Consider the following 14855-nt stretch of genomic DNA (forward strand, 5'->3'; position numbering starts at 1 on the left):
CCAAGTGGATAACTGAGCCTCAAAATTGTGTTGAGTTGAATATGTGAATCAAACACCTATTCTGATTTGTTAGAATTTTTTTCTAATTGAGGAAGGGAAAGTTATATACATCCTTTCTCAATGGCTAATACCAAAGTAAGGTTTTAAACAAGACTAAAATGTGAAGTTTAGTGAAATTAATACATTTTTATTTTCATAGTATTTTTTTCATCTTTGTAATAGCAGAGTACCTAAAAGAGTTCCCTGTTTTAAGTCTGATTTGGATGATGTCTCTCTACATTCCTCACACCTAATTAGATCGATTCACTAATGAATTCTAAGTGCATCTCTCTGAAAAATAATAAAACCTCTTCAACTACAATCAAAAGACATCATCAAGTAAAAATTGCAGATTCAAATTTCCAAGCAGAGTAAGTAAAGACTGAAGCTTTTGCAAAAATGTATACACAGTTCGGGGGTAAAGTGCTTTTCTAAGAAAATTTTTATAGGATACTCCCTCATTGCAAACAAATGCGAAATATCACTAAAAAACGATAAATATAAATAAGCCAGTGATAAAATCCTGTCAATATTTTAATATAAAATAATTATTACTTCCATTTACAAAGCATATTCGTATGTATTAGCTCAATACTTCTTCATAATTATTCTGAACTAGTGTTAAAGCGATGCTTTAAGCCAACATGTTTCTGTATTCAACATTCAGAATCCGCACCACCTCAGAACTTAGTACACTATATTGAGATTAGCTCTGAATAGAAGATCATGGAAATAACAGTGTAACCTCCAAATACAATCTTCGGTGAATGGGAGTCCAAAATTTCTCCAGCTCTGGAATTGTTCTGGGTAACGGTCGTCACGCTCCTCAAATAGATTTTTTAGTGATTTCAGTCAATGATGAAGGTAATAAATTGGTACTTTATAGCAAAAGACATGAATCTAAATGCTATAGTAACTTTTTCCAAAGGCACAAATAGTTCATAAAATCTACAAATACAGCATCCAGAAATTTTGGCAATCATAAGTGAAATGTTGATAAAAATCTTCTTTGCTCATGGACATAATATAGAATTATGACAATACAATATAACATAATATATTACATCATTATAATATAATTATAATATAATAATATAATATAATATAATAACTATAATATAAAATTATAGTTTACTAAACTGAAAAGAAAATGATTTCACAGTAACCGTTTATCTAATTCTCTATGGTTTAATTAGCTAAAATTCAGGATAAAGCTCTATGTTATGTTAACGTGACATTATGATTTAACAGTTAAAAACATGAAGGTCATAGAACTGAAAATGTTAAGCTTCTCACTCGGTGCATACTGGCTGTACTACAGACCTACGCTGGCTGGACGCAGCCCAGGATCCCACCATCGGAGCAAAAAACAGAGAACTGTCCAGATAACAATATTCAAGTTGAGGATCTCGGAATAACAGAACATTTTAATGAGCCTTCCTGTACAGAAGCCGATAGCGAGATCTAAGAGACGCCCAGCGAGGGGGACCTGACCTGCCAGCAGAGCCTGAGTCTTTTGCAGAAAGCTGAAATCTCCTCTGACGCTTCTCATCTCATTAAGTCCAACTGTAAATCTTTTCCTCATTCCCTCTCGCATCCCAAATACTCTTAAGCATTATTTTTACACAAAGAAACACAGTGAAATATAAAATCTCCACTATATGCATTTTATTTTCCCAAATTAAACAACATAAAGTATGTTATACTTGTTTAAAATTTTTAAATTATTTTCTTAGTATTTTTTATTTTGAGACAGAGAGCAAGCAAGGGAAGGGCAGAGAGATAGGGAGAGAGAGAAAATCCCAAGCAGACTCCACACTGCCCACGCAGATCCCAACACGGGGCTCAAACTCACAAACCATGAGATGATGACCTGAGCCAAAATCGAGTCGGATGCTTAACCCTATACTTGTGCCCCTACACTTGTTTAAATTAATGCTTTATCCAACTGATTATTTTGTTTCTTTAGGAGCAGCAAAGAACATTTTTAAGATTGTAGTCGATGTACCACCTTTAAAAAGAAAAAGTTCATAACTTTTCTCCCTCCACACTGTGTGAGCATGCGACAATATTTTTTCTTTAACCTACCCTAAAACTAGAACCTCATTCTGCTTCTAGGGGACATGAACAAATCGTATAAAAGCAGCAAGAATTTTCATTTCAGCTCTCATTAACTCTCTGGCAAATGATAGAGGATCAGGTACTAGAGGAGACTGAATAAGAAACTGCAATAATATCTACTCCTGGATTATTTTCCTCCTGTCTAGTACAACTGGTTTGGATCCACAAGGCAAGGAAATGCTTGCCATTTTGGTTTGAAGATCCTTCTTGATGTTATTAAAAATTCGGGTCATTTTGGCTGATACAACACAAAAAAGAATGCTCTCAAGAAAAAGGAGTTGGGGAGCCACCAAGAGAATGTCAAGAGAAGGATCATTTGGAGTAAGTAGAGTATCAACTCACTTCCCCATTCTTTCTCATTCTCTGTCAATTCCCTTCTCGCCGATAATACAGAGATATCCCAGATCTTACACAGCCAGCACGAACTCTTTCTCATCTGTGAAGTCCCACAGTTAAGAGTTTGTAGATGGGATATTAAAATTCATTCACCAAATTCCCATGCCCTGCTTAGTGCTGAATCATGCCTAAAAGAAGCTGTTTCCCACAGCCAGCGTTTCCCATAGGTTAGCACCGTGTGAGCTTAGATTATCCACTAAACCTCTTTGGACCCCACTTTCTCCATCATAAAATGAAATCATCGTACAATAATTTCAGGTGACCAAGAAACAGTAAAGTTTCATTATAATTTTTAGGTGGAATTTTTCATTCAACAGTAATAAACTATTACCAAAATAAATCTTCCTTGACCATGTCATATGTCACTCTTCAAAGGTTTCCTTATCCTTGTCATTCCTATCTCATTACACTATTCTCCTGTAATGCTCTACCAGGCCCCTCTGTGTGTACTGCCTTTTTAATGATTCCTTAACTTTGATTCCTTCCTTTTTGATGGTTCCTTTGAGTGTAGTAAGCAAAACTATGTTCTTGAAAGACTCTCACCTCATAATGGATGAAACAAAGGACCAAGGTCATACTTCGGAGATTGTTCTTCTACTCAAAGTTTATCCAATTAAAATTGAGTGCACTGTATCCACAAAACTCAGCTGCAATGTGGATGATATCTCTTATTCAGTACATGTCCATCTATCCTCCACTCAAACCAAGTCTTCCCCAAGGTATAGCATAGCTGGAGTAGAAGCAGAAGTAGAAATGGGAAAGGCAAGTAATATTGGGAGATGTAGCATAATCTAGAATATAATCCATTGTATGGATTAGTCAAATATTACACAAAACTGCTGCTTCTATGAACATAAACTTTCTTCAAGATCAATGAATTTTGTATTGAAAATGAAAAGACCAAGGTAATTCAGCTGCTATAAATTGTTGGCTATTTCAAAGTGATAGCTACTACTTTCTTCTAGGCACTTTATGAACTAGTCCTCGTAACAACCCTAGTACAGTTTTTAATCATCCCTTTTTAGAAAGGAAGCAAACAAAGTTATGGGGTTAAGTAATTTATATAAGGTTATACAAGTCTGTGGCAGAATCTGATGTCTGATCAGAGTTTATCCTATTCCAAACACTTGTTCTTTCCACTGTGCTATGGTATCCCTTCATATTACCTTCTAAATACATGTCTTTTATCTAGAGTATAGAAAACAGTGAAGTAGGCATAGGGCAAGTTTTCCCACCCAAAGACAACTGATAACCTTCTTTAATAATTTAGAATGTTAATAATAACGAATTAGATATTAGAAAAAATTTACTACACGTTGTGGGTTGAATTGTGTCCCCAAAAATTCATATGTTGAGATCCTACCCTTCAGTTCTTCTGAATATTATCTTATTTCGAAACAGTACCTTTACAGTAGTAGTCAACTTTAAAATGAAGTCACTGGGATAGGCATTAATGCAATGTGACTGGTGTCCTCATAAAGAGAGAAAATTTGGACAGAGAGATACATAGAGAGAAGATCAAGTAAGGATTAGGGAAAAGATGACCATCTACAAGCCACGGAGAAAGGCCTTGGACAGATCTTTCCCTCACACACCTCAGAAGAAACCAATCCTGCTGAAACTCTGATTTGGGACTTCTAGCCTCCAGAACTATGAGAAAATAAATCTGTTGTTTAAGTCATCCAGTCTGTGGTAATTTGTTATGGTACCCCTAGAAAACTAATACATTATCTTAAAATATAAAGTTATGCATGGTGATTTGTTTAATCTCCTTAAATTATAATAGATTATTTAAAAATTAGAAATGTTCATGTCATTTCTACTTTAACATAATCATTGTTGTGGCACAAAAAGTAATATGAAATGAAGATAAATTAATTTTTGAAAAGAAAAAAAGAGTGGAGTAAAAATAGTGATAATTTGAATGTTGAACTTACGGCCATTAACATCTAAAACCATAAACCGAGACAGAGTGTTACTGAGTAGGGACAAAATTTAATGCCAGGTTCTAAGTAAAGAGTTAAGGATTTTCAGCATTAAAGAAAACAAGGAGGGGTGCCTGGGTAGCTCAGTCGGTTGGGCGGCTGACTTCAGCTCAGGTCATGATCTTGCGGTCTGTGAGTTTGAGCCCCGCATTGGGCTCCATGCTGACAGCTTGCAGCCCGGAGCCTGCTTCGGATTCTGTGTCTCCCTCTCTCTCTGCCCCTTCCCCATTCGCACTCTGTCTCTCTCTGTCTTTCAAAGGTGAAGAAATGTTAAAAAAAAATTTTTTTTTGATTAAAAAAAAAAAAGAAAACCAGGAAAACAACCTAATTTTAACAAGAAAAATACATATATTAGACTCTGTATGTGTGTGAATCCATGTACATATAAATACACACACACATAAATATATTAGAAATAAACCACAAAATCAAGAATTATTTTGTGGGGCATCTGGGTGGCTCAGTTGGTTAAGCATCTAATTCTTGATTTCAGCTCAGGTCATGATCTCACAGTTCGTGAGTTTGAGCCCCAAGCCGGGCTCTGTGCTGGCTCTTTCTCTCTCTTTCTCAAAAATAAATAAACATATTTTATTTTTTTTTTTTTAATTTTTTTTAAATTTTTTTTTTCAACGTTTTTTATTTTTGGGACAGAGAGAGACAGAGCATGAACGGGGGAGGAGCAGAGAGAGAGGGAGACACAGAGTCGGAAACAGGCTCCAGGCTCCGAGCCATCAGCCCAGAGCCTGACGCGGGGCTCGAACTCACGGACCACGAGATCGTGACCTGGCTGAAGTCGGACGCTTAACCGACTGCGCCACCCAGGCGCCCCAATAAACATATTTTAAAAAAGAATTGTTCTGCAAAATTTTTAAAAATATGCTAGAAAAATATCTACCTGCAAACTTTTAAAAATCAGTCCAAGACTTCTTCTCTTTCCTGTTAAAGTAACAACTAAAACAACGGCACAATATATGAAACAACTGCTTTCAAATGCTGAACAAAAGGCAGCACAGGACTATAATTTCTGAGAGAAGAGAAAGAAACAAGGCGAACAATATGAATGCCATGGATTTCTACTTATAGAGAATTTCTGAACCATGACACAGGGACAGGATTCCAAATAGAACTTAATGGTACCTATAATTGAGAAAACAGAAATACAAATATGGGGAGAACAGGGTGAGTAGAATTTGTAAGAACAAATTGCGGAAATGAGAAAGCAATGAAGAGAAAGAGTTTGATAAATCTTCACAAAAGTCTCCTAGATTCTTCAGCTTCGTGCCAATCTGTGGATGCATAAAATGAAATTTGATAGAGCCATACAAAGGACAAATGGCAAGCCATACAAAAAACAGAGTAAATTTCTGAATATTGTATGCTAAAGACTTGGCAGAGCTAATACAGAACGGAGAAACATGTGCATTTCCATCAGGGTGAGGAGATCTTATTTAATACATGGGGCATTCAAAAGAGCACATTAGAAGGGTCATTGTTTAGTAGTGGGGCTAATTTAGCCCTACACTAAAAACTACTATATACCTATATAAACCTTATAAAACTTCGAGATAAACTTCAAAGGTAACTAATTCACAAATAACTGCCAGAAAAAAAAATTTGAAATTCTAAAACAATGTAAAACCACAATGTCCAGCATCCAAACAAATATCAATAGATATGGAAGTCAATTTCCTTCTATGTATCAGCAATGAACAATTGAAATTTAAAATTGAAAAGTGTTTTGGGGCGCCTGGGTGGCTCAGTCGGTTGAGCGACCAACTTCAGCTCAGGTCATGATCTCATGGTTCATGGGTTCAAGCCCCACTTTGGGCTCTATGCTGACAGCTCAGAGCCTGGAGCTTGCTTCTGATTCTGTATCTCCCTCTCTCTCTGCCCCTCCTCCACTCATGCTCTGTCTCTGTCTCAGAAATAAATGAACATTAAAAAAAAATTTTTAATAAAAAAATAAAATAAAATGGAAAAGTTTTTAAATACACCCTTTAAAATAACACCCCTCCCAAAAACAATGTATAAATCTAACAAAACACGTACAGGATCTGTATGTGAACAACTACAAAACACTAATGAAAGAAATCAAAGAAGACCTAATTAAATGGAGACATATTCCAGGTTCATAGATTAAAAGACTCAGTACTGTTAAGATGTCAATTTTTGTAAACTTGATATATAGTCAATGCAATCCCAACCAAATCACAGCAAGCTATTTTGTAATAACAACAAATTGATTCTAAAATGTAAGTGAAAAGGCAAAACATCAAAAAGACTCAACACAATACTGAAGAAAACAAAGATGGAGGGTCCATACTATCAATATCTCAAGATTAGCCTAAAACTACCGTAACCAACCCAGTGTGATGTGGGTGAAAGAATGGGCACATAGAGCAGTGCAAATACAGTCAACTGAGTTTTAAAAGGCACATCAAAAAAGGAAAGACAAAGTTTTCAACAAATAGGGCTGGAACAATTGGATGCCCACATGAAAACCAAAAAAGAACCTAGACACAGGCTTTGTATCATAAATAAAAATTAACACAAAATGGATTATACACCTACATGTAACATACCAAACTATAGAAAGCTTCTAGAAGATAACACTGAAGGAAATCTAGGTAACCTGGACTTAGAAATGAGTTTTTTATTCAAAACCAAAAGCACAATCCATAAAAGAAAAAAAAAAAAGTTGGACTGCATTAAAGTTTAAAGGTTTACATTGTATATAATACTGTTAAGAAAATGAAAAGACAGGTGACAGGGAGGAAATATTTGCAAATCACCTATCACTTTAGAATTGTATCCAAATATTCAAAGAACTGTTAAAAGTCAGCAATAAGAAAACAAACAACCTACCTAAAAAGTGGAGAAGAGATCTGAGCAGACACCCAATTAAAGACATTACAGATGACAAATAAGCATATAAAAAGATGCTTCACATCATTTATTATTAGGGAATTGCTAATTTAAAAAATCAGAGGGGTGCCTGGGTGGCTCAATTGGTTAAGTGTCCGACTTCGGCTCAGGTCATGATCTCATGGTTCGTGAGTTTGAGCCCTGCATCGGACAGCACAGAGCCTGGAGCCTGCTTCAGATTCTGTCTCCCTCTCTCTCTCTGCCCCTCCCCTGCTCATGCTCTGTCTCTCTCAAAAATAATAAATAAACATTTTTTAAAAATTTAAAAATCAGGGGAGCCTGGGTGGCTCAGTCGGTTAAGCCTCTGACTTCAGCTCAGGTCATATTCTTGCAATTTGTGAGTTCGAGCCCCGCATGGGGCTCTGTGCCGAAGGCTCAGAGCCTGGAGCCTGCTTCAGACTCTGTGTCTCCCTCTTTCTCTCTATGCCCCTCCCCCACTCACACTCTCTCCTTTTCAAAAATAAACATTAAAAATTTAAAACTCAGAGACTACTGCACACCTGTAAGAATAGTTAAAATCCAAAAAATTAACAAAATCAATTGCCGATGAAGATGTGTAGCAATAGGAAGTCTCATTTATTGCTGGTAGAAATGAAAAATGCTAGAATCACTCTGGAAGATGGTTTGGCAGTTTCTCCTGAAGCTCATTCTAGCTTTATATGATTGGCAAACCCATTCTTAAATATTTTTCAAAATCTTTATTATGTGTATATAAAAACTTGCACATCACCGTTTACGGCGGCTTTACTCACAATCACCAAGTGAAAAGAAGTGTGTGTTTTGGACAGGAGAGGACTGAGCTGAAGTTACAGCTTTCTAGATAAAAGGGATATCATGGCTGACACTTCCACTCTTCTCTCTCCTCCCATATTCCACTGGATGCAGAGGTGGTGATAAGAGCGGCAGCTGGTGTCCTGAGGAAAAGCCAAGGAAATATGATGACCCCTCTCCTGACATCCATGAGCTGTGGACCATCACCACCTCCATCTATCTATGTACTTTCTGTAGTGGAAAATTTAACTCTTATTTGTTTAAGCAACTGTTGTGTTTTCCTGATAACCTCCCGTTAACCACCGTATATTCTAAACTGTCCCTGAAACACTACACACTTTTGGGGGGACGTGTTCCTCCTCAACTCCAAGAAGGGTTTGCTGTTGACAGTGCTCATTGTACTCCCACCTCCTTGGCAAGAAGGATCGGTTCAAGAAAGGTGAATTCCGGTTTTCTCCCCCCACAGTTTTTTTTTCTTTTTAACATTTATTCGTTTTTTGAGAGAGAGAGCTTGAGCCGGGGAGGGGCAGAGAAAGAAGGAGACCCAGAATCCAAAGCAGCTTCAGGCTCTGAGCTGTCAGCACAGAGCCCGACACCAGGCTCAAACTCACGAACTGTGAGATCTTGACCTGAGCCGAAGTCCGACATTTAACCCACTGAGCCACCCGGGCGCCCCTCCCACACATTTTACTAACTAGAGCTGTCAGGGAAGAACATTTTTTTCTTCTCTGGCTTTGAGTATGTAAGCCTGGAGCTCCCTGTGGGGAAGTCTAGCTTGGTAGAGTTTGCTTGAGAGAATGAAGTCCAAACCGGAGTAAAGCAAACCCAAGGGGGAAGAGAGAGAGCTGGAGAGCAAGTGAGGAGACCTCTGTCTGGTTAAATTCCATGCTTCTTTTAGTTTGGTTATATGTGTTAATAATGATTTCTTTTTTTTTTTTTTTAGGCTCATTTACACTCAGTTTTCTATTACTTGCAATCAAAGAGTCTAGGCCAATATAACTAATGTGATTTTAAATTATAAGATGAAGTATGAGGAAAGGAAGAGGTACTATGAGAAAGATTAAGAGAGGAGTTAGGGAAGATTTCTAAAATAAAGCAACAGGTAAGAAGAGATCTAACAAATAAACAGATGCAAACCTGGAGAAGACTGGAAGGAAAGAAGGTTTCCCACATGGCTCCTCCCAGCCCACCCTATCAGCAACATGAATTCAGTATGCCCTAAACATAGAAAGGAGAGGTTTTTCTGGAAAGATCTTGAGACATCTATGGATCCACCCAGTAGAGGTAAAGGTAAAAACAAAACAAAAACAAAAAACAAAAACAAAAACAAAAACAAAAAGCAATTCCATTTAGGAATAAATAAGCTAAAATATCTTTCCACATAGTAAAGTTTTGTTTGCTTGTTTGTCTGTTTTTACTCGCTAATTGTAAGGACCTGGAGCTGGCTGGCTCCCCAGCCTCACACCCTAAGGAAGGAAACCTCTCTGTGCAAAATCTGTCAAATTACACAGTATCTCATGCATGACCTCCCATGTAGAGGGGATCTGGGGTAAGCATAAGCAACTTCAAAACAAAACCAGCCCTACTACCTATACTAATCCACATAGCCTTTATTCATAAAAATGAATGGTCATCCAAGGATTACCAGATATTTGAGGAAAATCTGTAGTATAAAAAAACAATTGCCTATAGAGAAAAAGAAATAAATGCAAGACAGAAACAACTTTCAATCAATTCTATCTAATGTCATCATCGGAAAGATTCGGTTATTAATTGTATCCATATAGGAAGAAAAGCAGTTCCTAAAAAAGAAATCAGAGAATAACAGGAAAAATGTGGAACATTAAAAATATGATTACCAAAAAAAAAAAAAAAAAATTCCAGTGTAAGGACTAAATCATGGAATGGCTACTATTAAAAACCAAACACTGAGGGGCACCTGGGAGGCTCAGTGGGTTAAGCGTCTGACTTCAGCTCAGGTCATGATCTTGCAGTTCTTGAGTTCAAACCCCACGTAGGGCTCTATGCTGACAGCTCAGACCCTGGAGCCTGTTTTGAATTCTGTGTCCCTCTCTCTGCCCCTCCCTCCCCTCTCAAAAATAAATAAACATTAAAAAAAAAATTAAAAACCAGGGGCGCCTGGGTGGCTCAGTCAGTTAAGCGTCCGACTTCGGCTCAGGTCATGATCTCACGGTCCGTGAGTTCAAGCCCCACGTCGGGCTCTGTGCTGACTGCTCAGAGCCTGGAGCCTGTTTCAGATTCTGTGTCTCCCTCTCTCTCTGACCCTCCCCTGTTCATGCTCTGTCTCTCTCTGTCTCAAAAATAAATAAACGTTAAAAAAAAATTTTTTTTTTAATTAAAAACCAAACAGTGATCTGAGAAACACTGTCAGGAAAATCCATCCAAACACAAAACATAGAAAATACAAGACAAAATTTAAGAGATACTTACATATATGCAGAAGGTACAATATATGGGTAACAGATATTTCAGAGGGAAGAACAAAGAAAACAGGGGAGGAAATGAAAAAATAAAAAATTTCCCTGAGTTCAAAGAAAGAATTCCTGAAATTGAAACAGCCAACCAATTAACTGTCAAGGAATATAAACAAAAGAGACTCCGATAAATCCTGGTAAAATAACTTAAGGAAAGCTTGTAAAGCTTCAAAAGGGGAGGAAAAAAATAAACAGACTGCCTACAAAGGAATGGGCTTAGTCTAGCATCACAATTGTCAATTACAATGGGTGCTAGAAGGCGCTGAGGCAACGGCTTCTAAGGCAAAATTAATTTGAGACTAGAAAACTCTACCAAATGATCAAATGTGAGGGCAAAATAAAGATATCCTCAGGCATTTAAGTATTCAGGTATGTAACCTCTCAGATAGGTTATCTCTCATTTACTGTTTCTTCAAAATTATTTTAGGATACAATCCAACAAAATGAGTAAGATATTTAAGAAAGAGGAAGACATGGAATCCCAAACAATGTAACTAACACAGGGGTTCAATTAAGAAAAAAAAAAGAAAAAAGTCCCAGATAGCTGTGCTCAGAAAGCTATGTATCAGTGAAAATTAGAATAACCCCAATTTTTCAAGGAAAAATATTTTCAAAGAGTGAGATATCTGTATCCATCAAATACTTAATCAAGCTGGGAAATTCTGATGATCAGTGTGGGTCTTCTGCTAAAAAAATTTAACTAGAAATTTTAAAACAAGTTGTAGAAGAACATTACCACCCAAATACAAAGTTTAAGTAAACTCTAATCGTAATTTATAGCAGAAGAGCAGAGAATTTTTCCTTCCGGTGGCACAGGTTCTGTGTCACAAAATTATATTTCCCTTTTAATGAGACTAATTGCACTACTTGGTTCTGCAGTATTTATTTCCCAATCATAACAGTAAAGGTAATAATCACTAACACTTACTTAACACTTAATGTAAGTCCTATTCTAATTCCTTTAGATTTTAGTCAGTTTGGTTCTTTCAACAACAGAACAGTAAGGTTTAGTAACTTGCCCAAGGTCACACACAGGTCAGTGAACCCAGGCATTCTGGCTCCAGAATCCTACAACACCTCTCACAATGCTGTTTGTTAATTTACCATTCTTAGAATCAAGTTACCAAATCTAAAACAAGAAGGAATAGTAACAATTATAAAACAAAATATAAATTATACAAAACTTACCAATGTAGAGAAAATAATTAACCAAAGTAAGGAGAGAGAGAAGCATGTGTAAGTCAGTTATTTTTCTTATCCTCTTACACAGGAGTAACTTTCCATATAATAGAATTCTAACACAGAAATTTCTATGTAATAGAAAGACAACAATGATATAAATATATAATTTTTATATCAAAGAATAATATAAAAATCAGCAAAGATGAGAAAGATAATGAACTTAAATTCTTCATATTTCACAGTATGATGGCTAAATTTATGGGTATACAGTGGCTGTCGATTTCTAATTTTAAAATATTACATATGATTTACCTAGTAACTCAGAAACTCTAAGCTCGGAAAAGTTAAACTTAATACATTAAGAAATAGCAATAATAAGCAAATTATTTCGAACTCTGAAAGGAATATCAGAAAAGCTAAAAACAGAAAAGGAGAGGGACTAGGGAAGGGTAAGCCTTTAATTTTTAATAAAATGACCAGATATTTTACTGTGAAAAATTATTATATAATATCATTAATAAAAGTAGTATCCTACTAAAGTAGTATCCTACTGAAGTATCCTATAAAGAAGGGCATATAAACTGGTGAGGCTACCTTTCAATTCTGGCATGGTAATACAAAGTAACAATAAATACCACCGGGCCATAAAACCCAGTGGGACAAGGATAATATATAAACGTATTACAGAATACTCAAGCTCTTTACTGATTCTTTGTTTCCACACCATTATGACTAAATGGCCCATTTTTGTCATATAAACTTCTACAGAGACATTCATTTCATCATCGTTAGACAACTACTGAATCGCACATACTCCAATCCTGTACTTTGCACACCACACTTAAGAGAAATTGCCATCTGAATTCACACATCGCCGGCGGGAGTCTACATTGGTAGAACCTTTTCAGGGTATAATTTGGCAGTCCTTTTTGAAACGTAAAATATGGCCACACTTTGACCCAACAATTTCCCTTGGCAGAATCCACCCCACCGCAACACTCCCAAATACTCAAAGACAGCTGCACACATTAAGCTATTACTGTTTATAGCAAAGGAGAAAGAGACAACGTAAATGCACCCAAGTTAGATGCAGACTATCTTGTTGCCGTTTAAAAAACGAAATACATCTCTATGGAGTGACACTAAAAAGCATCCGCAACATATCGTTAGGCAAGAAAAGGCAAGGCGTAGAATCCTCTATTACACGATCTGCGCGTGAGATAGATACATGATAGGTTGACAGACACATATACTGGCAGTTGGCAGTGGGCTTAAGGTGTGCGGAGGAAACAGTAAGTTTTTACCTTGAAAGTTGGCTGTTTTTACAACTACGTATACTGTGTGTATAGCCTAAGAAACCAGAGTCTGGGCGAAAAGAGAAACACTCAACGTGTTTGCAACTCGCTCACTCTCTGATCCAAGAGGGAAAGGAGGCGCGAGGATGAGCGAGCAGGCCAGCTCCACCGGTTGGGTGATTTCTCGGCGAACGAGGCGGGAAGACACAGAAACCACTAAGGCGGAGCTGACGAGCGAACCCGGGAGCGGCCGGGGCGCGGGGGGCGCGGGGGGCGCGGGGGACACACACTGGGCACCGGGTGCTGGGTGTGCCGGGAAGAGGGCGGAGGGTCGGGGAGCAAAGGCGAAAGGGGCGCGCCGGGCCCCGCTCCGCCGGGCGGCCGCGAAGGGTCAGCCCGGGGCACCCGGGGAGTTCGGGGCGGCTTTCGAAGGCCGGGAGGGGGCGCGCAGCGGGCCCCGGCCGAACGCCCCAGGCCGAGGCGGAGCCCCGAGCCCCCGGTCCGCGCCCGGGGACGGCCGCCGGCTTCCAGTACCTTCCCAGGAGAGCTCTCCTCCCGGCTCCCGCTTCAGGAACTTGTACCAGAACGTGTCCACGCGGCCCGGCTCCGCCCCGTCCTGCGCCGCCTCCTCGGGCGCCAGCTCCACCTCCCCGAGCCACAGGCCCGGCTCCTGCAGCGCCAGCGCCCCGGCGCCCGCAGCCGTGCCCGCCGGCCTCAGGCGCACGGCCCCGCGCGGCTCCCAGCCCCCCAGCTCGGGCCGCGAGCCCACGACCAGCAGCTCCGGCCCCCGCCCGGCCACCGCGGGCGGCACCACCACCCCGAACCGGAACCGCATGGCGGCGGGCGGCGCGGCTGCGGTCCCCGTGTCCCCGCGGCCGGCGGACGTGGCCCGAGCGCGAGGCGGCCGCGGCGATTGGGCGGCGGCGCGGGGGGCCTGGTCGCCAGGGGCCGGGGCGCCGGCGGGGACACGTGCGAGGATGCACCTTTTTTGGGCTGCATCACGCGGCCCAGGAGCCGGGGCCTGCTCCAGCCCGGCCTGTGGCGGCGGGAGAAGTGGGCTCCGCCGGGGAAGGACGCTTGCCCTGGCCGGCCGCCTGGTCCTGCAGCGCGGCTCCGCGGGGCGGCGGAGGGAAGGAAGGGGAGGCCAACCCGGGTTAGGAAACGTATCAGAAGCCCCGCGAGTTTCCAGTCGTCTTTCCCCAGGCCACAAAATTATCTTTGTGCGGGTCGTAAAGAACAAAGGAGTGGCCGGTAGTGAAGTTAGGGGAAGATCCCGGACCAGGTATCTGGAGAGCTCCGGCCCTTAAACTCGCCCTGCGCCTCTGGTTATTTGTAAATAGAAGGTATAAAATAACTGATGTTGAAAGACGCTGCTAGCTCTTGAAGGCTGATCTGATTGCTGGAAGAGGCGCCATTCGACCCATATAATACCCTCTAGTTCACTTTTTTACCAGCTTTTTATTTGAAAGCTTATGAATGGGTTGGGGGGGGGGCAAAATTTCACGTGTTCATAATATCCTTAGTAAAACAAAAAAATACAAAAATGTTAATCATACAAACTCGGTGTCTTAGTGGAACATCTAGTAAACGAATATGCTTTACTCTTCAATATTGATGTATTCCACTGAGTGGTTCGTTGGTTGCTA

The 14855-nt window shown here is 39.8% G+C and overlaps 1 protein-coding gene across 3 annotated transcripts in view; it reads right to left on the reverse strand.

Annotated features, from left to right (window-relative positions):
- The window catches only part of EPM2A (EPM2A glucan phosphatase, laforin), a 107222-nt gene extending 93178 nt beyond the window's left edge, over positions 1 to 14044 (reverse strand). For all 3 annotated transcript variants that reach the window (XR_006217905.1, XM_042987271.1, XM_042987270.1), the window contains exon 1: positions 13744 to 14044. Coding sequence is in view for 2 of the 3 variants with exons in the window: in XM_042987271.1 (XP_042843205.1) it covers positions 13744 to 14044 (301 nt within the window). In the remaining variant the exon portion in view is untranslated. The remainder of the gene's footprint in view (positions 1 to 13743) is intronic.
- Between the last annotated feature and the right edge of the window lie 811 nt (positions 14045 to 14855).

The sequence above is a fragment of the Panthera tigris genome, chromosome B2, assembly GCF_018350195.1.
Source record: "Panthera tigris isolate Pti1 chromosome B2, P.tigris_Pti1_mat1.1, whole genome shotgun sequence".
Lineage (NCBI taxonomy): Eukaryota > Metazoa > Chordata > Mammalia > Carnivora > Felidae > Panthera > Panthera tigris.